A 24,049-nucleotide genomic window follows, 5' to 3' on the forward strand; every position below is an offset into this window, starting at 1 on the left:
AGGTGTGCGATGATCGTACCCAATGCACAGGCACACAATCTTCCCCATTACCTGTGGGGCCTGGCGGGTTTTCCTTACTCTATTTACAACTCTCCACATACTCTTGTTTACAAAGTGAGGGCAGACATCACTTCCCACCCCCAAGTGCTTGGGAACTCCAGAGCACTGTCACCCACACCACAGCCAGATTCCCAAAGTACTTCTCCTTTAACCGACTGGCTGACTCACTCCATCCAGTCAGCTTTCATTGTTAATCAACAGACGTCCTCCATTTAAATTGGCTTAATGTACAGAAGTCAATTATATCAGAATATCCCAAACTCTAATCCAGTTACTATTCTGAAACAAATGAGTAGACGTTTTTAAGTTAATAATGAAGTTGAACGGAAAGATGCTAACCCTTTTTCAGCTGTATCTTTCTGCAGTGTGCAGCCCACAACCTGCAAAACACAAAGAAAATAACACAGTCTTCTTTGAGGAGCTAGGAGTGCAGTCATAGCACAGATCCTACAGAAGCTACTACACTGGGTCAGGCTGTGCCGGGGAGACAGCAGTGCTTTAAACCCCGGTCACCGTGCAAGAAGAGTGGCACACCACCCAGCTTACATGTGCCACCAGTTCTGATGGCTGCGGGCCTCTTGGCAGCTGGCCCTGCCATGTGCCCCCGTGGCAGGCCCTTTCCAGCCTCACCTGGCAGGACTTAGGGCCGCTGTGCCTTCATGTAGCAGGGTGTGTCTACCTATTAACCAGTATTTCCTATATTCTGATGCAGATGATACTGATACAGTATACTTTCTCTAATTTCAGGCATTTTAATCATTCAGTTGAGCTATATGGTCAGAAATAATTCAACCAACAAATTCAGAAGTATCTACTAAAGCCTAAATTTCTGTGGGAAATACTTCTAAGTTCTTTCAGTTTCAAATTAAGTTGACCCTGACCCTACATTTTTTAAAGAAATCTAACATGAGCATGTACACAATTTTTGAAGTGTCATCTAAATGTTCCCTTACCCAACATGCAACTGTGCTTCTCTCTAAAAAAAGTGAAGGAGGGATTAAAGCAGATGGTCCATCTACGATTTTCTGGCTCTACACTTAGAAATCCAGTCAGCCTGAAAACATTCACCACACTTCATCACTCACTCACCACGAGCCTTTGTGAAAGGTAACATTCACACCGGCTTCAAGTAGGGTAACTATTAAGAATATCAGAATGCAAGGCCACACAAGTAGAAAATTCAGGCTCCTAGAATAAGAACCGGCTCAGAGCTCATATGAGCACTCCCAAGATTCACTGTAGGAACACATCTGAGAACAAAGGCTAAAGTAATGGTTTACGTAGCCTTTACTACAGAAGCTATTAAATGTTTTTCTTAACCAAAATGCAGCATAGTAACCATAATTTTTATGACTCATAACACACCAACTCTACTGAAGGCTGCTGTATTCTTACAGAAAAATACCAGCAACTGCCCATGGAAACAAGACTCTGCAAGTCTATTTTTGAGGCAATTTTAAGTGTCTTCTTTAATAGGCGGAGTGGAGACTGACCGCTGCCCTTGGAAGCACCAAGCCCACAGCGTCTCGGTGACTTCTTTGATCAGCCTCACGGCAGACTTACCGGTGTTTCCTTTTCTTCTTTCTTGGAGGAGTATCGACATCCTCAGCAGGAGCTGGAGCTATGATACTGGATTCTTTGACTCGAAACTCATACACCTGACAAGAGGCACAGTCACAGAGTCATGAGGACCGTCTATTTAAGCAAACCAGTCTTGTGATACTCATTCATACCAGAAACATCTCTGTCTCTTCTGTGACGCTGCTAGGTGCTGGGGAAGCAAAACAGACGCTGCCCTGACCCTCACGCAGTGAAAGCAGCTGCGATTACATTCTGATCAAGAGTTGCGAGGCTAAATCTAAATTCTTACTGGCTTTTTAAATCCATTGCCACCTAGCCTGAAATATCTCAAGTCGGAAGAATAATTTTCTTTCAGTTCCCTCTCAGTGAAAAAAAAAGAAATTTACTTCTTTTCAGAAGATGAAGAGGAGCTTAGCAATAACCAAGAATGTTTTGATGTTTGGACAATGACTACAGATTTTCCCTCTACCTGAAGCTCTTTAACAATATCTTTATCAGAGATGCTTACCTGTCTACATGTTTTGGTCCCAATTAACCTGGCGATGGCACAGAAATTGTCATAGTACGTGCCGATCAGGACCCTGAACATGGAGGCCTCAGCACCACTCCACTCTACATTCTCGGGAGGCTCGATATTTGGCTTCATCTTTATCGGTGTTTGACACCGAGAATTCGCTTCTACAAAACCAAAGTGAAGCATTGGTCAAGAAATGACAACTGGAGAACAGTATTAGAAAGTAAAACTCAGGGTGCCCTTAAAAGAAGCAGGAAGTGAATCACAGTTGAGAATAAACTAAGGCCAGAAACAGTATTGGTAGCTTTTCTCCTACGGAAACCATTAGGTTAGGCTCCCTGAACACAGCCTTCTAAAATGAAAGCAACTGGGGTTATACTTTTATTATTCGTGGTATAATTCACAGGGCTAAAAGGACAACTAAAACCCAACCAGTGAAGTACTAGTGGGTAGTTCTAATTTTCTCTCCTAACCAAAACTACCCACAGAGCATCAAGAATATTAAACTGAATGGTCTGAATTTCATTACGCCCTGTCTGAAAAAGATGGAAAAGAAAAGGACACCAAGGGCCGGCCCCATGGCTTAGCGGTCAAGTGCGCACACTCCACTACTGGCGCCCCGGGTTTGGATCCTGGGCGTGCACCGATGCACCGCTTCTCCGGCCATGCTGAGGCTGCGCCCCACATACAGCAACTAGAAGGATGTGCAACTATGACATACAACTATCTACTGGGGCTTTGGGGAAAAAAAAAGGAGGAAGATTGGCAATAGATGTTAGCTCAGAGCCGGTCTTCCTCAGCAAAAAGAGGAGGATTAGCATGGATGATAGCTCAGGGCTGATCTTCCTCACAAAAAAAAAAAAAAAAGAAAGAAAGAAAATGACACCAAGAGCGAAAATAAACTAAATCATCAACCTTCAAATAACCCAGACAGGCAAACGCCACCAGCTGGGGTCAGGATGCAGGGCCAAGACAGCAATAAGAATTCAGCTACACATCCTTGAGAGTTCTCTGGTCCCAGATTTCTCATTATATTGAAAACTAACCAACTAAGAAAATCATTCAATACATTACACTCTTAATTTTCACAATATGAAACTTTCAAAGCAACAGTAAAACCCAGTTGTTAGAGAGGTCTTACCAGAAGAACTGGAAGTTTCATCTTTTTTCTCTTCTTCTTCCTTATCATTGTTCTCTCCTCCTGTTTCAGTGCCGGCCTCCCTGTCACTGTCTGTATCCTTTGATTCCAGCACATTAATGGTGGGGGTGCTGGGTCTGCTGCTGTTATTGGGAAGCCTTCCTCTTCTGCGGCCTCCTGGGCGTTTCGGTGGGGTCTTTATCCGCTCAGCAGTGAGGGCAGCAGCAAACTCCTTTGCTCCCTCCTACGAAGTGAAAAATGCAGACATCAAGGTAAAGTTCTACAGCTCATTTTGGTGGAGGAGAAAAAAAACGACTGCATAAGGCAAATTAGTCAAGAAATTTATCACGATATCCATTTTTCACAAATTATTTACATATCTAAATAGACTTGTTTCCTATCTGCTTTTGATAGTTTGAAAATTTCAGGAAGATAAATATGGGTTCTATATATTGCTAGAGTGGTACGAAATCAGGTAAGACAGTTCCATTCTTGTGAATTTGTGAAATATATTAACTGATTACAATTAATCAGTCAAAATATAATAAAATATACTTTATGTTATATACAGTCTTTTTAAAAGTGAATCTTTATAAGAATCGTATACCTAATGTGCATCCAGAGTCACACTTTCCTATTTCAGAGTTTCTTAAGATAACACACACCTCTCCCTGGTAATATTTAAAAGTATACAAGAAGAATAAAAACACATACACATGCTTGACTGTCACTTCCTGCCTTACTGTGAAAACATCTGATTCTTTTTTTCCTGTGAGCATGCACAGCCCCAGGAAGACACAAAAGGAACTGAGGAATGAGGCTGTGAGAGTCCATTCAGCATTACGAAGGGCAATAATCCAGTCTCAGAAAGCATAAAACAATGGTGAGAGCATGGATTATAGAGAGACCACAGACACATTTTAGATGAGCCAAATAAAATTCTACCTTGTAAAGAATATTATAAAATAGTGCTCAAGAATTCCATTTTTAGTGGCAATAGAAGGGAGAAGTTTGAGAGCAGCCAACAGTTTTATACTTCATTCTACAAAAACCAAATTGCTTAAAAATAGGATACCTTCTGCAGGTGCCATTCAATGAATCTTCTGTCCAAAATCCAACAGGCAATATATACCCATTTAGTTCCTAGGTAGGAGTGGCTTGGTTCAAAGAGGGGAAATGGTAAAAATAAGATAGTACCCGTAAAAAACAACTTTTCTACCTCATATTTTCCTAAACCCTTACCTTTTCTCCATCATTTAAAAAAAAAAAAAAAAAAATCTGTGGGACCTCTAATATAGCTCTAACTACAGTGGGTCTAAAACTCAAAGAAGGGCTCTGGCTCTGAGAAAGGCTGAGGAGCTACTGCACCTGACTCCCGGTTTCTTGGGTGTCAGAGTGGGCTATCGGGGCTTCACACTCTCATCAACTCTGTGGAAGCTATGAGAGTCCTTGATCCTAAAGACCTTAAAATGTTGCCGAAGAGATTAACACAGATAAAGAATAACACAAGATTAATGGAAGACTAGAATGCGCAGTACATAAGAGCTATGAAAAAACAACATGGGTGAGAAATCTCTGCTACTATATGGCCAGTAAAAGTATGGGAACAGTACTGTTAACGCTGCCTTCATAGACCTCACCAAAGTTCAAAATTAGACTTCTCCAATGCCCTCTGGAATATACAGCACTCAAGCTTACCAAGTGCTGGTAACACTGTGGTCCACAAGGTTTGTTGTCTAGAGCTGTTTCTGTGTTCTTCCGCTTGTAAGTATTGGGTGTTGCATGAAAAGCTGCAAAATAAACATAAAATATCCATATATAACTATGAAGTATTTACTCTTTCATTTCCCAGCTTCAATGGAAAAAGTCAATTAATACATTACACTCTTGCTAATGTGGTTTACATTACAGAACTTTCCTCCAAGCTCGTACTGAATTATCACAATGTATTCTCTTCGATTCTCCCCCCGGAGAACCTCCACTGCTCCCCCACAACTCCTAACCAGGGAAGAAACAAAAAATTCTGTAATGACTAGTGATTTCTTATTTTTCTCCCTGCAAGTATAATTGATGCATATAAACTCTAAGCTCTGATTATAAACATCTGAATCTTTAATATCTCCATTGAAACAACTCATATCCCCTACAATGAAATCAGATTTCCTACTTTTACAAAAGAATTCTGACATCTACAACTTCTTGATTTCTAAAGAAAGGTCAGGAATCAGTTTGTCAAATGGGGAAGAAAGGGATCCACTTGTTAAAAACTAGTTTTTAAAGATAAGAAGGACTCTATGCAGAAATAGAAGTACAATGATGTACACCTGAAATTTTTACAATGTTATAAACCAATGTTACTGCAATAAACAAAAAATTAAAAAAAAAAAAAAAAAAGATAAGAAGGACAGCCTCAGAATACTAAAATTCAGTTTCTTTGAATCCTACACCATTCAAGAATCTAGTAAGAACTTACAGAGTCAGCACCTTTCTACAGGAACATACAGTGGTCAGATACAGCAGGTTTTAGAAAGATAAAGTGTTTGAAACTTAAAATTCCCAAATAATGTGATAACAGAAAGATTCAAATTATGTACCCTGGTCTACTAACGGAGGGAATGCACAGCACTGAGAACTCTGGAGAATCTCTCCTGAAAGCTTGCTTCCAGTGTACAAAGGCAAATACGAGAACTGCTCTATTCAGATTTATACATGATGAAAATTATTTTAATTTGGATAAAAACAAGTGACATACTCATGAAACTAATCATTTAAAAAAATATTTGTAAAAAGCCATACTTGTATCCATAGAACTTAAATGAGAAACAAAGAGAGACTGATGAGGGAAGAAAGGGGAAAAAAAGGACAAAGTGATGTTCTTCAAGTGGAAATTCAAGGCTCAAATTCTGTTTCCAGGGTGTGAGTGAGTGTTTCCCAGAACGACTCATAAGACCGTATCACTACTTGAGCACTGGATCGCATCCTGAACAGGGCAGGACCCCTAAACACAAAGACGGAGCATACAGAAGGCTGAGGTCACATCAGCAGCAAGGAGTTACATCAGTCCAAACATAAGGTCATCAACAGCCAGAGTGAGCAGCGCATTTTTTGGTAAAATTTGTTTTTACTTTGGATGTCTCCTTTAGCACGTACCATTTATAGATTGATATTCTTGCCCCAATTCAGTGAAAATACAAAGGCACGCATGTAACATACTAATAATCAAAAGTACTTTAAAAAATTAAAAAGTACCATTCTTAGTTTCACACTGCATTCAGCTAAACGAGGAGAACTATTCTTATGACTACATTTCCCTCAGCAGAATTTTAAACTTCAATTCTTTAGGAAAACTAAGTATATAAAAAATTCCCTCTTCTAGAAATGTCTTGACTATTTTAGATTTCCAGAATACTGAACCTAATCTTTTCAAATAGACATCTTAAAATACTAATATTTGAAATAAGATATTAAAACACATTTCAAACAAAATATAATATAGTAAAAAAAGATTATATAAAATTCCCTGGATCAGGAAAATTATTAGAAGGAAATTTAAAGCAAGAAACTTTTAAATTTTACAAAAAGGAGTGAACATGGATATTGAAGACTTTTTTTTTTTTTTAATTTTCAAAAGCAACCTATAGAATCTTATGAAAAATCTTATCTAAAGGTTTTCAAGCAAAGGTAAAAGACTTATACATTATCACATACAATTCCAGCCATTTCTATACCTGTATTTGCGATTAAACTGGCAACTCTAAAAAATGGCTAAAATGTGCTGACTAGCCCCCTTCGAATCTTGTAATGTTTCACCAAATAAGTGATGCTTCAAATATAGGACTAGGGAACCAGAGAATTAGAGTTGGAGCAAACCTTAGCAATCACCTGTTTCCCGTGGTGATTTTACAAATGAGGAAACAGAAATAAGGAGAATCGTTTGTGTACCTAGTTGGCTGAGGTACCCACAGCAGAGACCAGACCCTCATTCAGCACTCTTCACAACACGGAGGAAGAGAGTAACTTCACATCTCTCTCATCAGTCTCTGTAATCACTATCCTTAGCATACACCACTTCTCTTAAATACTTCTTCAGCAGCTTGTTGTCTTGTGATAACATAATAAATGATCCTAGATCAGTACAAAGTGTCAGTTTTATACATAAACTTCTACTCAAAGTACTGATCTTGTCTGCTCTGCTTAGAACTTGGTATTAAGAATAGATTCTTACTGAATGTACTTACAGTTGGAATCATATAAATCCTGTGTATATGACAGATACCAGACTTGTATTAAAAAGTACCTCACAAAAGAACAATGTCAATACTCAGAGCACAAGACAGCAGTGACAGCAGCTGACAGCTCCTCCTCCTCTGCTGGATGCACACACTAAGAGGCTTTAGGCATGATCTCATTCAGTCCTCACAAAATCTCCCAGGTACTGGATCCTCATCCCCATCTTACAGATGAGGAAAACCATGTTAATTAAGTGGCAAATATGAACTCAAGTATATCCGAACTTTTAACCATTATACTTCTGAAATACTAAAGTCAACCATCAACTACAAACTTTGGAATACCTTCTTTGAAATTCTAACCATTTAAAATGTTTAAACCTCTACAATCAACAATGTAAGAGACATTCCAGAAAGAACATTCAAACAGACTTGCACATAACATCAAAAAGGACAGACTGATACAATTGGGTTTTATGCTTAAAATGGACTCTTTTGTAGGCCGTTCAGATAATAGAAAGCATATCAAAACATTTATTCCATTAAAAGTTCTACTTTGGGTCCTATTTAAGCACATACAGACAACCCATTTAAATTTCCCAAGCTTACTTTCTCATGCTAATTCTCTTCATGCTTTTTTCCTTCCCGATCAGAAATGTGTTACCCCTTTATACCCATCACAGTAATTCAGGAGCTGACTCTAGCTCTCTAACACAAGGGTCAAAAAGAGACCAGACAGCCAATTTTAGGCTGAAGCTATAAAGAAATTACCATGATTCCAAGTTTTCAGAATAACCAGTTTCCAATTTACAAAATGCACTGTGGTCTAAAAGTTATTTGGAATATGAAGTGGGATTAGTTCCCTGACCAAAACCATTTATCCTTCAAGGTTCATTAGAACATTCGAGTCCCTCTAATAGAAAAGATCCAGGATCAGACACTGAGCTTCTGGGCCAGGTGAACTGCCAACCTCCTACCACCAAAACATCCTCCTTACAGATAAAAATGGTAGACACCTCTAACATTGAAATAACAGGAAAGGCCTAACATCATTAAGGTTACTAGCACAGACATAATAAAAATAGTTAACATGCAAAAAGGCCCTTTCACATGGAAGTTAAAAAAAATTCTCCCTTTAACAATGAGTTCAAGAGAAAATATAAAACATTCCTTAAAAAATAATAGTAATAATACCCAACTATCAGAACCTAAGAAAGAAGTTGCAACAATGCTCTAGAGACAATTCATTGTGTTAAACACATACATCCAAAAAAAGAGGAAAGAATAAAAACAACATAAACATCAGACTCATAAACAGAAAAATAGGGGCCAGCCCAGTAGCGCTGTGGTTAACTTTAGTGTGCTCCACTTCAGTGGCCCAGGTTCACGGGTTCAGATCCCAGGCATGGACCTACACCACTCATCAAGCCATGCTGTGGCGGCGTCCCACATACAAAGTAGAGGAAGACTGGCACAGATGTTAGCTCGGGGCCAATCTTCCTCATCAAAAAAAAAAAACCAGAAAAATAGTAAAACTAATACAGTAGCTAATTCTCTGAGGGAAAATATACAAAACAGGCTTTTTAAAATAAAATATATAAACCACTTCTTAATCTCATCAAGAAAAAGGGGAGAATTAAATATATTTAAAAAAAAAAAGAATAATCACAGAAATAACAGAAATTAAAAGAATCTTCAGTATATGTAGATCAACTTTATACAAATAAATTTCAAAACCTGGATGACCGATAATTTTCCAAAACTGATCCAGAAGTGACAGAAAATTTAGCTACTATTACCACTATTATTTAACACTGTACTAAAGATACAAGCCAATGTAGTTAGATAAGAGAAAAAAATTAAAGTTATAAAGCTTGGAAAGAAGGCAAAACCATCAATAACTACAGACAGTTTAATTACAGAGCTGAAAAACTCAAAAGAAGCTACTGAGAAACTATTATAAACAAAGACAATTCAGTAAGATAGCAGGGTATAAAATAAGATATAAAGGAAAAAAGCCAAACAGCAGCAACAACACAATACCTAGAAATCATTTTACCAAAGAATGTACAAGAGCTATGTAGAAATATTTGAGAGGTTATTAAAGGACACAAAAGGAGTCTTGATCATATGGTTAGACTTAATCCTTATTTTAAAATGTCTATTTCCCCTTAGGTAATTTATAAATTTAATGGGATTCCAATAAACATATCACCTAGACTTTTTTTTTAATTAGACAAACTGATTTTAAAATTTATATAGAGGGGCTGACCTGGTGGCGCAGCAGTTAAGTGCAGGTGCGCTCTGCTTCAGCAGCCCAGGGTTCGAAGGTTTGGATCCCGGGTGCGCACCGATGCACCGCTTGTTAAGCCATGCTGTGGCAGCGTCCCATATAAAGTATAGGAAGATGGGCACGGATGTTAGCCCAGGGGCAATCTTCCTCGGCAAAAAAAAGGAGGGTTGGTATCGGATGTTAGCTCAGGGCTAGTCCTCCACACACACAAATAAAAGTAAATTAAAAAAATAAATAAATAAAAATAAAAATAAAATTTATATAGAAAAACAAACAAGAATAGCCAGGAAATCTCTGAATAAAGCCTCCTGGACAGGCAGACTAAAGGAAGAGAACAGAAAGACCAGAAACAGACCCAAGTGTATGTGGTGATAGGCAAGAAAGCCTCTCATGGCAGTGAAAGCAGAACTTTTTTTTTTTTTTTGTGAGGAGATCAGCCCTGTGCTAACATCTGCCAATTCTCCTCTTTTTTTGCTGAGGAAGACTGGCCCTGGGCTAACATCTGTGCCCATCTTCCTCCACTTTATATGGGACGCCGCCACAGCATGGCTTGCCAAACAGTGCGTCAGTGCGCGCCCAGGATCTGAACCAGCGAACCCCGGGCTGCCACAGCAGAGAAAGCGGAACTTTTTGATACATGGTATGAAACCAACTAGGTAGCCCTGGAGGTAGAGAAGAGGAGTTGGATCCAAAATTCTATGAGAATGAATTCCAAATTGATCAGAGTTAGATGTGAAAAAATGAAGCCTAAAACATACTAGAAAGAAGTGAGAAACCCTTTATAATCTTGGAGTAGGGAGAGCCGACTGATAAATTCAACTACCTTTAAAATTTTTTGAAACTTTGCTTATGAGATTTTTACCAAACAACAAACTAGGAAAAAAAAATTGCAATTCATCTCAAAAAAACTAATTTCCTGACTATATAAAGAACGTCAAGGGGCAGGCCCTGTGGCTTAGCGGTTAAGTGCGCACACTCCGCTACTAGCGGCCCAGGTTCGGATCCCGGGCGCACACCAACCCACCGCTTCTCTGGCCATGCTGAAGCCGCGTCCCACATACAGCAACTAGAAGGATGTGCAACTATGACATACAACTATCTACTGGGGCTTTGGGGGAAAAAAAGGAGGAGGATTGGCAATAGGTGTTAGCTCAGAGCTGGTCTTCCTCAGCAAAAAGAGGAGGACTAGCACGGATGGTAGCTCAGGGCTGATCTTCCTCACACACACACAAAAATATATATATATATTAAAAAAAGAGAGAGAAAGCTTCAAGATATCAAAAAGACCAACAAGACAAAGGATAAAAATAGTTCAAAGAAAAAAAAAATACCAATCTCTAAAACATATAGGAAAAAAAATGCAAATTAAACTATGCTAAAAACCATTTTTCACTCCTTCAGTCAATAAAAATCAAAATTACACACACTCTCCTGGCAGGGCCCTGGGGAAACAGACACTCTTACTTTGCTGGTAGGTCTTTAAATTGTCATATCCCCATATGGCAGGTCATTTGGCAGTATCTAAGTGGAGTAGATGAGGTTACCCTGCACTTGTGGGAAATGATGTACAGGTACACTCAAGGTTATTCACTGTAGTGCTGTCACAGCAACAGGCTCGAAACAATCCAAATGTTGACCTTCAGGGGACCAGTTCTGTAAACTATAGTGCCTCCTACAGTAGAAGACTACGCAGCTGTCCAAACAGGAATAATACCTACAATGGTCAGTCAAAAAAGGGAAAAGCCTGAATAGTATGGCACCATTTGAATGGGATGGTCAGGAAAAGAAGAATATATCTGTATCTGCCAGAAGAAACTATAGAAAGATACAGAAGAACTCACAGAAGTGGTTTAGCTACAGGAGAGTGAAGTACGAACTCCATGGATGGGGGACAGAACTGGTAGGGAGACCCCACTGGACACCTTTTAATACTTTTTTGAAATGTAAGTCATGTGAATAATGATCTATTTAAAAAATAACAATAGCTAAACATAAGCCAGGTACTATTTTAAGTATTTTACACATAGTAATAAATTTAACCCTCACAACAGCTTATGAAGTACTATATTATTCCCATTATATAGACAAAAAGCAAAATTAAAGCACAAAATGCTATATTTAACATATGTTTAATAATTTATTTAATGACTCATTTTACCTAAGAAAAATATATAGTGTGTGATATTTTGTCAAAGTTAGTGCAAAGCAATGAAATACCTACAGACATTGTTAAGGCTAAATTATGAAGAGATTGGCTCTGGTGTAAAAGAAGGAAAGGCAGGCACAGCGGCTGCCGGACCCCCACTCCCCAGCACTACAGGCAGGAGCCCATCAGCTCCAGAGAAGCAGCTGCATCACAGTGCGAGTTCCCTCCCTTCTCCCCAGCCTGAATACTGGGACAATTAACAGGTTCAGGGTCCATCAAAGGTACTCAAATCTGAACAGCACAATAAAATAACTCTTGTAATAATGCTTAAAAGCAGTAGCCTACTTCCTTGGTTCACCTGTACAGCAAAAAAAGGTACATTAAATGCTACATCTATAAACAACAAATCGGAGAGACCATTTTATTCACTCCAAAATAGAGCTTCCACCCAATTTCTTTGCTATAGTGATATCTGAATGCAATTTACAATATTCTTAATAAGAACTGGACATATTTTATAAAATGATCATTTGTAAAGGGTAATTAAATGCAATTCAAGACAGCTATTTCAAGGAATGTGTGAAGACAACACTGCCAGGCCCATATAAGATATGTGATCATCATCCAATGGCTGAAGTAACAAACGGCTGACTTACTCCAGATTATTAAAACTACCAAATCATCAATTTAAACTAGATTAGGACTGTGGATAACAGCAGCAAAGAGATGGAAGATATAATGACAATTTAAAAATCTACCTGAAGTTTTTCTAATTTAAGATAACTAAACCACTAATACTTTACACACACCCAAATACCAAACCACTAATACTTTATACACACAAAAATTACCATTTCCAGACCAAGATACACATCACTAAATAAATTATGAGCTACAGCAAATATAAGTAGATAGAGCAGAAACTCAAAATGAAGCAAGATATAGCTGCTTGGGCAGGCTAATTAACATTAAGGAGTAGCACTGGATAATGAAGGAATAAATTCTGTAAAAGGTGGGCATAGGAACTCAAAAAGGCAAAGCAATGTGGGGCCATTTACTATAGGGGAAAATGGCTTTACACAAGCCAAAAGCTCTAAGGTGTTACCACGCCATAGATGATGGCACTAAAATGTAATATGGAAAAAGCTAACCTATATTAAGTAAACTCTGCTTAGGAAACTAGGAGATATGAAAAACATTTTCAAAACATGTGCCTCAGAAGTAGCTGGTACTTTTTAAACTGTGCTTAAAGAAATAAGTTCCAGTTGCATGGAGAATTTACTAAGAAACCTCATTCCTCAGCAATGTCAGAAAAATAAAGTAATACTGTATGTGCCATATTTAAATTTCATTAAGAACATTTTATGCTTTACCTATAATTCAAATGTAGGTATTTTTTAAAGTAACTTACTCAGAGGACCAAAAAAAAGAAAAGAAAATTTAACATTAAATAGAGAAAAATATATATAAACATCTTTTTAGCCAATTTCTTATTCAACAAAATTTGTTCATCAATATCAGCAACGTTGCTCTGGGCTATCAGCTAGTTCACAGTAACAGTTTTATTATAAATAACTGCATGGTTAGCATTTATGAAAAGATCACTGACCTGTATTCCACGTTAGCGGGAGACTGCAGTCCAAATTAACCACACGCACAAGACTCAGAGCAACCCTTAAGCAGTAAGGTAAAACACAACAGTACTCTGATCCTAACATTTTTCAATCTTAACTGCAAGATTAAATGATCAATTCTAGTTGTAATAAATGACAACACTTTCCAAGTTGCTTCAAGACATAATTCTACAACAAAGATAGAAAATGAAAACGTACAATAATTGCACTTACGATGTAGGAAGCAGTCATATTTAAAACATCGCCTACAGAAAAGCGTATGAAATGAATGCAAGCTTTGCTCCCTCTGAACAGATTTAGCATTTGGTCCATCTATGTTTGGGGTACATTCAGGAGGAAGTGCACCTGGGAGCTGCTGCTCGGTGAGTTCTTTATACCTAACATTAACCAAGAAAAATGTAAGTAAAGGTGAAACAAAAATTACTTTTTTGAAAATAAAGTTTCTAAAAGTTTCCATGTGTTATTTTTGATGCTTATCTTGCCTAAAACACAAAAGAAAAGGTCTAGCCTAAAACAATCTTTAGATGAAGAGCCAATAAATATGCACGGTATATCAAGAATCAACTTCAGGGCCAGCCCCGTGGCTTAGTGGTTAAGAGCGCGAGCTCCGCTACTGGTGGCCCGGGTTCGGATCCCGGGCGCGCACCGACCCACGGCTTCTCCGGCACGGCTTCTCTGGCATGGCTTCTCCGGCCATGCTGCGGCTGCGTCCCACATACAGCAACTAGAAGGATGTGCATCTGTGACATATCTAGTGGGGCTTTGGGGGAAAAAAAGGAGGATTGGCAATAGATGTTAGCTCAGAGCCAGTCTTCCTCAGCAAAAAAAGAGGAGGATTAGCATGGATGTTAGCTCAGGGCTGATCTTCCTCACAAAAAAAAAAAAAAAAAGAACCAACTTCACTGATATGATTCAGATATATCATGCAAAATGTTACTATATTAATTAAACATCTACAAGTGTCCGGAGAAATTTTCTCCACATGTACTACTGTAACTCATGTGTATTTATTCTATTTACAGTAAATGTTTTGCCATACAGAGGACCACAGATACATAAATTGCTGCGAGTATCTTGCGCACATCGTGAACTAACGGAGCAAAGTGCTCATCAGCTACGGGAGTCCCATTTCTAATAAACTGGAATGCTGAGTTACATACCATACAGGGCAAGATCGCCTCAAAAGAACAAATCTTACTTTTCCTTTAGTTCTTCTGCTGTGCCCTTATCTGGAAACATTGAGGAAATGGCTTCAAAAATTTTATCAGAAGGAAATTTCCGAGGAGGGCAGCTTTCTTTATCTAAACAGGGAAATATGAAAGGAAGAATGAAAGTAAACAAGTTTCCAATCTCTCATTTTCTCCACACAACTATATCTAACATAGCTGATTTTCTAAGAAATTATCAACTTTGTGTTTCACTTACTTCTAACGTATTTTACAAGTATCTGGGGAATGCTGGTAGGTCAGAGGAACAAAAAGTTCACAAAGAGGGAAACTTTTAAGCACACTGGAGGGAGAAAACCTCGGTTCTAATCCCAGCTCTGCTACCAACTAGTTTGTGACCTTGGCTGGTCACTTCTCCACTTGGGTCTGTTTCCTCATCTGTAAAATGAAGGAGCTGAACTAGATGATCACTAAGGTGCCTGTTACAAAAATATTATGCTTCTTTAAAACTGCAATTTTCCCCAAATTCTTCTATGCTGTCTTAATAATGAGCTTTGCCAAGCCTCCAACTATCGGCTCTGACTTGGGACCCTCTATTTTTGTGGTAAAGCTAAACTAGCGCAGGGATTAAAAGCATGGGCTCTAGAGTCCGTGAGAGGTGCCTACCAGCACAGCATTCTGGGTTCTGTTTCTTCCCAATAGTGGAATCTTACATAAGTTACTTAAACTCACTAAACCCATCTTCTCAACTACAGAATGGATCTATGATAATGTCCACCTTGCAGAGCATTATGAGGATGAAGTGAGCTGGCACATAAAAAGTGATTAGCACACTACTTATACGGACTCAATGATCAATATGTTATAGACTATAATGATGATTATAATGATTGCTCAGAAAAACCCAAAAAAAGTATATTCTTTTGCTAGCCAAAGGAAATAAAGACACTCAAGCGCAGGATAGAATGTTACAAAAAATATTCTAATTTTAATTATATTACTATTGATTTGATATTTAACAAAAAAAGAAAAAAAATTAAGATCTACTTGTATTCTACTGTTCTTGAAAAATGTTGTAATAGCTACACACAAACCTAATAAACAGACATACCATCTTGGTTCTCCTCTAGATCTTTCTGCTTTTCTTCTCTTTCATCAGGATCATCTCCATCATCATCATCATCATCATCATTGTATTGACCAAGAGCATTCACCAACTCCACAAAAATTTCATCATTTATAAACCCACATTCTGAAATTCATTAAGTCAAATATCAGAACTATACAGAGCAGAGTGGTAATGACAAAAGTTTATGTATTCCTTTTCTAACTGTGAAGAAACAGCCAGAGCCTATCAATCAGCACTGTAACATTATTATTAAAAGGAGAGAAAAAAGATCATTTTCAGACTGGCCTGAGGCAAAGTTAGGAAACAGAATTTATCTTCAACACCTGTCATTTTCTCTTTAGTCATCCCTCCCCAGAAGTTTCCAGTGCCTGCTACTATACCCTAATTCTGTAGAAACTGTGGTCTTAGCCTCCTCCCAAACAAGATATCTGACAGACCCTGCTTTCCACTCAGGATGAGAAAGGATGACAGTTATGTTACGTATTACCCTCCGGCCAGACATTCTAACAGGGTCTCCTGGACACAGAACACTGAAGCTGTAATTCTAAACAGAATTTCAGGTACTGCAGTTGCCTCGTGGGGAAGGTATTTTTGAGCATAAGGCCTTTTGGAGCCCATCTGTCACATACACAGAGCCCTAATCCTAACTAATTTTACTGCTAAAGAATCTTAACATCTACACACACTCAAACAATTCTATTTAATTTACATGTTATTGACATTATAATTTATAACTAACTATGCATAATTTTCAAGGGGCAAACATGATCTTTCAATTTAAAAATAGAAAAAACACTGAAAATTTTAGGGCTGTGAGCCTAACCCAGTCCAGCATAAAACTTAATTTTAATATTCAAAAAATCTTTTTCATACCTATGCTTTAAAAAAATCAAAATATATCTCAATGCTTTGGCCCTCTTTTCCAAGAGAATAAACACATGGCTCACCTCTATCCCCATGGACTTTTCCATCATAATTTTTTATTAGTTCCTCAATGAAAGTCCCATCCTGGTCTAAAACTTCATCCCCCATATAAGGAATGTTATGTAAAACAGTTTCATCTTCTACCTAAAAGTAAAAAAAACACATTTAAAAAGCAGGCTTAGCCTAAGCATTAAAATATTTTTTTAATCAATGTAATATAATTAAAATATAATTTTTTTCAAAAGTAGATGTCTTTACCCAGTTCTCCAAATCTAAAATAATAGACAGCAAACTCTAAAAGCTATAAAGAAATAAAAGACCCCTCTCACCAATAGGCATATCTGAGAAAAAAAACTGTTTACAGGGGAAAAAAAAAGTTTAAGAAAAAATACTCTTTACCAAACCTAACATATCATCAATCATTAAAACTTACCATTGTTTTACGTACCTCTAAGAAAGGAAAAAATGTTGCAGTTTATGATATGACCCATCATCAATTTTGAAACATTCCAATTTCACATGTTAAAAAGTGTCTTAGGATCAATGAAATGTTTTATCAAAATCAACCATAAATAGCCATACCAAAGAAAAGAAAATTAACGTTAAGTAAGGATTTCTAAACCTCACTTGATGATCTGTAGTCATTAAAAGAGACACTGAACATAATAACATTCTAGGAATGTAAAATAGAGTATATCAATGGCCCGTTAAAGTTTATGCCAAAAGGATTTACTTATACATAAAATAAGAATATTCTACAATAACATAAAATATTTCAATATTGAGATGAACAAGATGCATATCAAAATTGTTAATGCTAATAAAGATAACAGATGACTTTATATCAAGGTTTAGAAGACAACAGGGAAGAAAAAGTGCCAGCTTAGGAGGGAAGAGCCAAACCAAGAAAAGCTCAGAGAGAATGGAGTACTTAAGCATACACGGAACAGGTAACTGACATTCATGGGAGGAAGAGAATTTTCAATAAAGAATAAAAAAGACAGTAATTACAGATAAAGACTGGTGGGTTCTGAAGTCCACTTTTAAGGAGACTAATTTAAAGTGAGGACAGATCTAAGTCTTAAAAGGCCTTCAAGCGAGTACTGGTTAAAAATAGAATTTTAGAAAGATAATTCTGATAAACAGAATGGACTGGCTAAGACTGACAGAGGACAGGGCAGCTGGGTCAAGTGTGAGGTGCCTTAGGCTGGGACCAGGATGCACAGGGAAGATCACACCAGGGAAGGCCACGAGACACACCCAGGAAATACGAAGAAAAGGGATTATTTTCAAATAATCCCTAGATAACAACTTCAGGGTTCATAGAGATAATAGTACCTTAGACAAACAGGGAAAAGGAAAATTGGAAGAAAAAGTGCATATGGGGTATAAAATGAAAATTTAGATTTTAATGTATTGATTTATTCAGATTCAAGCTTAATACAACTAAAGAGTCCAGTTATCATGGCATCTCACTTGCACTAATCCCATTTAAACTAGAAGAGTTAGTTGTTCGGATGCAAGGCAAAATTAAGTGCCATTTGGCTGTTTTGTCTTCCCAACTGTATCCATATAACCTTTGCTCCCTAGAACATATCCTAGCCATAATAAAGATAGTCTGCCTAAATTGCTTTGGTCAGTGACCAGCAAAACCCAGGGATGATTCATAAATAATATTTGACAACTTGAAACACTATATTCTTACAGAATTTCAGTCTGTGAAAATATGAAACCTCCCTTAATTAAGCTCTTGCCATACGATTCTCAAACTAAATGTTTTTGAATAAAGCCTTAAACGCACACATTTATGCAACTGCAGAAGAGTATCTGCAGTTTGCCTTTACCCCTCCACTGTAAAATCTTTAAGAGACAAGTTATTAAAGACATTAGAAACAGCTGGGGTTTTTTATAATTTTTTTTACTGTGGTCACATTGGTTTATAATGTATCAATTTCAAGTGTACATCATTATACTTCTATTTCTGCATAGATTACATCTTGTTCACCACCCAAATACTCATTACAGTCTATCACCACACACATGTACCTAATCATCCCTTTTGCCCTCCTCCCTCCCACCTTCCCCTCTGGTAACCACCAATCCAACCTCTCTATGTGTGTGTTTGTTGTTGTTTTTATCTTCTACTTATTGGTGAGATCACACAATATTTGACCTTCTCCCTCTGACTTATTTCGCTTAACATAATACCCTCAGGGCCGGCCCTGTGGCTTAGCAGTTAAGTGCGCGCGCTCCAATACTGGCGGCCCGGGTTCGGATCCCAGGCGCGCACCGACGCACCGCTTCTCCAGCCATGCTGTGGCCACGTCCCACATACAGCAACTAGAAGGATGTGCAACTACGACATACAACTATCTACTGGGGGCTTTGGGGGAAAAAAGGAGGAGGATTGGCAATAGATGTTAGCTCAGAGCCAGTCTTCCTCAGCAAAAAGAGGAGGATTAGCATGGACGTTAGCTCAGGGCAGATCTTCCTCACCAAAAAAAAAAAAAAATACCCTCAACATCCACCCATGTTGCCACAAACGGCTGGATTTCATCATTTCTTATGGCTGAGTAGTATTCCATCGTGTATATATATCACATCTTCTTTACCCATTCGTTCCTTGATGGGCACTTAGGATGCTTCCAAGTCTTGGCTATTGTGAATAATGCTGCAATGAACACAGGGGTGCATGTATGTTGATGCATTGGTGTTTTAATGTTCTTGGGATAAATACCCAGCAGTGGAATAGCTGGATCGTATGGTAGTTCTATTCTTAATTTTTTGAGGAATCTCCATACTGTTTTCCATAGTGGCTGCACCAGTTTGCACTCCCACCAGCAGTGTATGAAAGTTCCCTTCTCTCCACATCTTCTCCAACACTTGTTGTTTCCTGTCTTGTTAATTATAGCCATTCTGACGGGAGTGAGGTGATATCTCATTCTAGTTTTGATTTGCATTTCCCTGATAGTTAATGATGTTGAACATGGTTTCATGTGCCTGTCAGCCATCTGTATGTCTCCTGTGGAGAAATGTCTGTTCAGGTCATTTGCCCATTTTTTAATTGTTAGTTTTTTTGTTGTTGAGATGTATGAGTTCTTCATATATTTTGGAGATAAACCCCTTATCAGATATGTGGTTTGCAAATATCTTCTCCCAGTTTTTAGGTTGTCTTTTCGTTTTGTTGATGGTTTCCTTTACTGTTCGGAAGGTTTTTAGTTGATGTAGTCCCATTTATTTTTTCTATTGTTTCTCTTGCCTGTCAGCACCTTGTCAGACAAGGTGCTTAAAAATATGTCACTAAGACTGATGTCAAAGAGCATACTTCCTATGTCTTCTTCTAGAATTTTCATGGTTTCAGGTCTGACATTCAAGTCTTTAATCCATTTTGAGTTAATTTTTGTGTATGGTGTAAGATAATAGTCTACTTTCATTTTTTTGCAGGTGGCTGTCCAGTTTTCCCAACACCATTTATTGAAGAGACTTTCCTTTCTCCATTGTATGTTCTTCGCTCCTTTGTCAAAAATTAGCTGGCTATAGATGTACAGGTTTACTTCTGGGGTCTTTATTCTATTTCATTGATCTGTGTGTCTGTTTTGGTGCCAGTACCATGCTGTTTTGGTTACTATAGCTTTGCAGTATATTTTGAAATCGGGGAGTGTGATACCTCCAGCTTTGTTCTTTTCTCTCAGGATTCCTTTGGCTATTCGGGGTCTTTTGTTGTTCCACATAAATTTTAGGATTCTTTGTTCTATTTCTGTGAAAAATGTTGTTGGAACTTTGATATGGATTGCATTGAATCTATAGACTGCTCTATGAAGTATGGACATCTTAACTATGTTAATTCTTCCAATCCAAGAGCATGGAATATCTTTGCCTATCTTTGTGTCTTCTTCAACTTCTTTCAGCAACGTTTTATAGTTTTCAGTGTACAGGTCTTTCACCTCTTTGGTTAAGTTTATTCCTAGGTATTTTATTCCTTTTGTTGCAATTGTAAATGGGACTGTATTCTTAATTTCTCTTTCTGCTGCATCATTGTTAGTATATGGAAACGCAACTGATTTTTGTATGTTTTGTATCCTGCAACTTGACCATATTCATTTATAATTTCTAAAAATTTTTTGATGGATTCTTTAGGGTTTTCTATATATAAAATCATGTCATCTGCAAATAGTGACAGTTTCACTTCTTCCTTTCCAATTTGGATCCCTTTTATTTCTTTTTCTTGCCTGACTGCTCTGGCTAGAACTTCCAATACTATGTTAAATTGGAATGGTGAGAGTGGGCATCCTTGTCTGGCTCCTGTCCTTAAAAGGGATAGCTTTCAGTTTTTCACCATTGAGTATGATATTAGCTGTGGGTCTGTCATATATGGCCTTTATTAAGTTGAGGTCCTTTCCTTCTATACCCATTTTATTCAGAGTTTTTATCATAAACAGATGCTGTATCTTGTCAAATGCTTTCTCTGCATCTATTGAGATGATCATGTGATTTTTTTCTTTTTTTTTAATTAATTTATTTATTTTTGTGAGGAAGATCAGCCTTGAGCTAACATGTATGCCAATCCTCCTCTTTCTGCTGAGGAAGACTGGCCCTGGGCTAACATCTCTGCCTATCTTCCTCCACTTTATATGGGACGCCGCCACAGCATGGCCTGACAAGTGGTGCGTCAGTGTACGCCCCGGATCCGAACCCAGGCCGCCAGCAGCAGAGCGCAAGCACTTAACCACTACGCCAGGGGGCCAGCCCCATTTTTCATTTCATCAGCATGGTGTATCATGTTGATTGATTTGCGGGTGTTGAACCATCCCTGCATCCCTGAAATAAATCCCACCTGATCATGGTGTATTATCTTTTTAATGTATTGTTGTATGCAATTTGCTAGTATTTTGTTGAGGATTTCTGCATTGATGTTCATTAGTGATACTGGCCTGTAATTTTCTTTTTTGTGTGTTGTCCTTGTCTGGTTTTGGTATCAGGGTAATGTTGGCTTCACAGAATGAGTCAGGAAACTTCCCCTCCTCTTCAATTTTCTGGAAGAATTTGAGAAGGATAGGTATTAAGTCTTCTTTGAATGTTTGGTAGAATTCACCAGGGAAGCAGTCTGGTCCTGGACTTTTGTTTTGGGGGAGGTTTTTGATTACCGTTTCAATCTCCTTACTGGTGACTGGTTTATTCAAATTCTCTATTTCTTCTTGATTCAGTTTTGGAAGGTTGTATGATTCTAAGAATTTATCCATTTTTTCTAGATTATCCAATTTGTTGGCATATGGCTTTTTTAATATTCTCTTATAATCTTTTGCATTTCTGAAGTGTCCATTGTAATTTCTCCTCTTTCATTTCCGATTTTACTTATTTGAGCCTTCTCTCTTTTTTTCTCGGTGAGTCTAGCTAAAGGTTTTTCAATTTTGTTTATCTTTTCAAAGAACCAGCTCTTGGTTTCATTAATTTTTTCTATTGTTTTTTTAGTCTCTATTTCATTTATTTCTGCTCTGATTTTTATTATTTCCCCCCTTCTACTGATTTTGGGCTTTGTTTGTTCCTCTTTTTCCAGTTCCTTTAGGTGCACTGTTAGATTATTTGAGACTTTTCTTGTTAGCTGAGATAGGCCTGCATTGCTATAAACTTCCCTCTTAGAACTGCTTTTGCTGTATCCCATAAATTCTGGCATGTCATATTTTCATTTTCATCTGTCTCCAGGTATTTTTTTTATTTCTCCTTTGACTTCTTCGTTGACCCAATCGTTGTTCAGTAGCATTTTGTTTGATCTCCACATATTTGTGGCTTTTCTGATCTTCTTCCTATAGTTGATTTCTAGTTTCATACTATTGTGCTGAGAAAAGACGCTTGGCATTATTTCGATCTTAAATTTATGGAGACTTGTTTTGTGGCCTAATATGTGATCGATCCTGGAGAACATTCCATGTGCATTTGAAAAGAACGTGTATTCTTCGGTTTTTGGATGGAATGTTTGGTATATATCTACTAAGTCCATCTGTTCTAGTGTGTCATTTAAGGCCAATGTTTCCTTATTGATCTTCTGTTTGGATGATCTATCCGTTGGTGTAAGTGGAGTGTTAAAGTCCCCTACTATTATTGTGTTACTGTCTATTTCTCCTTTTATGTCTGTTAATAACTGCATTATACATTTAGGTGCTCCTACGTTGGGTGCATAGATATTTACGAGTGTTATATCCTCTTGTTGGATTGTTCCTTGATCATTATGCAGTGCCCTTCTTTGTCTCTTGTTACAGTTTTTGTTTTAAAGTCTATTTTGTCTGATATGAGTATTGCTATCCCAGCTTTCTTTTCATTGCCATTTGCATGGAGTATCTTTTTCCATCCCTTCACTTTCAGTTTGTGAGTGTCTTTAGGTCTGAAGCGTGTCTCTTGTACGCAGCATATATATGGGTCTTTTTTTATCCAATCAGCCACTCTAAGCCTTTTTATCAATAGCTACTTGAAATGTCAATGGACTAAATGCTCCTTTTAATTGGAGCATTTAGTCCATTGACATTTCAAGTAGCTATTGATAAGTATGTACTTACTGCCATTTTTTTACTTTTTTTCTGGGTGTTTTAGTAGTTCTTCTCTGTTCCTTTCTTCTTCTCTTGCTCTCTTCCCTTGTGGGTTGTTGTTGTTGTTGTTGTTGTTGTTTTGTGAGGAAGATCAGCCCTGAGCTAACGTCCATGCTAATCCTCCTCTTTTTGCTGAGGAAGACCGGCTCTGAGCTAACATCTATTGCCAATCCTCCTCTTTTTATCCCCCAAAGCCCCGGTAGATAGTTGTACATCATAGTTGCACATCCTTCTAGTTGCTGTATGTGGGACGTGGCCTCAGCATGGCCGGAGAAGTGGTGCGTCAGTGCGCGCCCAGGATCCAAACCCAGGCCGCCAGTAGCAGAGCGCGTGCACTTAACCACTAAGCCACAGGGCCGGCCTCTTCCCTTGTGGTTTGATGGCTTTCTTTAGTATTATGTTTGAGTCACTTTCTCTTAGTTTTTTGTGTATTTATTATAGGTTTCTGGTTTGAGATTACCATGAGGTTCATATACAATAACCTACGTATATAGCAATCTATATTAAGTTGATGGTCTCTTTAGTTTGACCTCTATCTGAAAGCTCTACTCTTTTACTCCCCTCTTCCCACATTTTATGTTTTTGATATCGTATCTAACCTCTTTTTTGTGCATTTGTATCTGTTACCAACTCTTATCATGGAAACAGATAATTTTT

The 24,049-nt window shown here is 37.9% G+C and overlaps 1 protein-coding gene across 16 annotated transcripts in view; it reads right to left on the minus strand.

Moving 5' to 3' along the window:
* The window catches only part of EZH2 (enhancer of zeste 2 polycomb repressive complex 2 subunit), a 74,971-nt gene that overhangs the window by 9,270 nt on the left and 41,652 nt on the right, over window positions 1-24,049 (minus strand). For 11 of the 16 annotated variants that reach the window (XM_087432274.1, XM_087432197.1, XM_087432281.1 and 8 more), the window contains 9 exons: window positions 16,838-16,958; window positions 15,873-16,013; window positions 14,794-14,896; window positions 13,794-13,972; window positions 4,992-5,083; window positions 3,297-3,537; window positions 2,150-2,319; window positions 1,624-1,718; window positions 400-440 (listed from right to left, as the gene is read on the minus strand). In XM_087432274.1, coding sequence (XP_087288400.1) covers window positions 400-440; window positions 1,624-1,718; window positions 2,150-2,319; window positions 3,297-3,537; window positions 4,992-5,083; window positions 13,794-13,972; window positions 14,794-14,896; window positions 15,873-16,013; window positions 16,838-16,958 — 1,183 coding nt within the window. The remainder of the gene's footprint in view (window positions 1-399; window positions 441-1,623; window positions 1,719-2,149; window positions 2,320-3,296; window positions 3,538-4,991; window positions 5,084-13,793; window positions 13,973-14,793; window positions 14,897-15,872; window positions 16,014-16,837; window positions 16,959-24,049) is intronic. The other 5 variants (XM_087432202.1, XM_087432222.1, XM_087432266.1 and 2 more) reach the window with 1 other exon arrangement.

This window comes from Ceratotherium simum, chromosome 1 (genome assembly GCF_057802395.1).
Source record: "Ceratotherium simum simum isolate JZ-2026a chromosome 1, ASM5780239v1, whole genome shotgun sequence".
Lineage (NCBI taxonomy): Eukaryota > Metazoa > Chordata > Mammalia > Perissodactyla > Rhinocerotidae > Ceratotherium > Ceratotherium simum.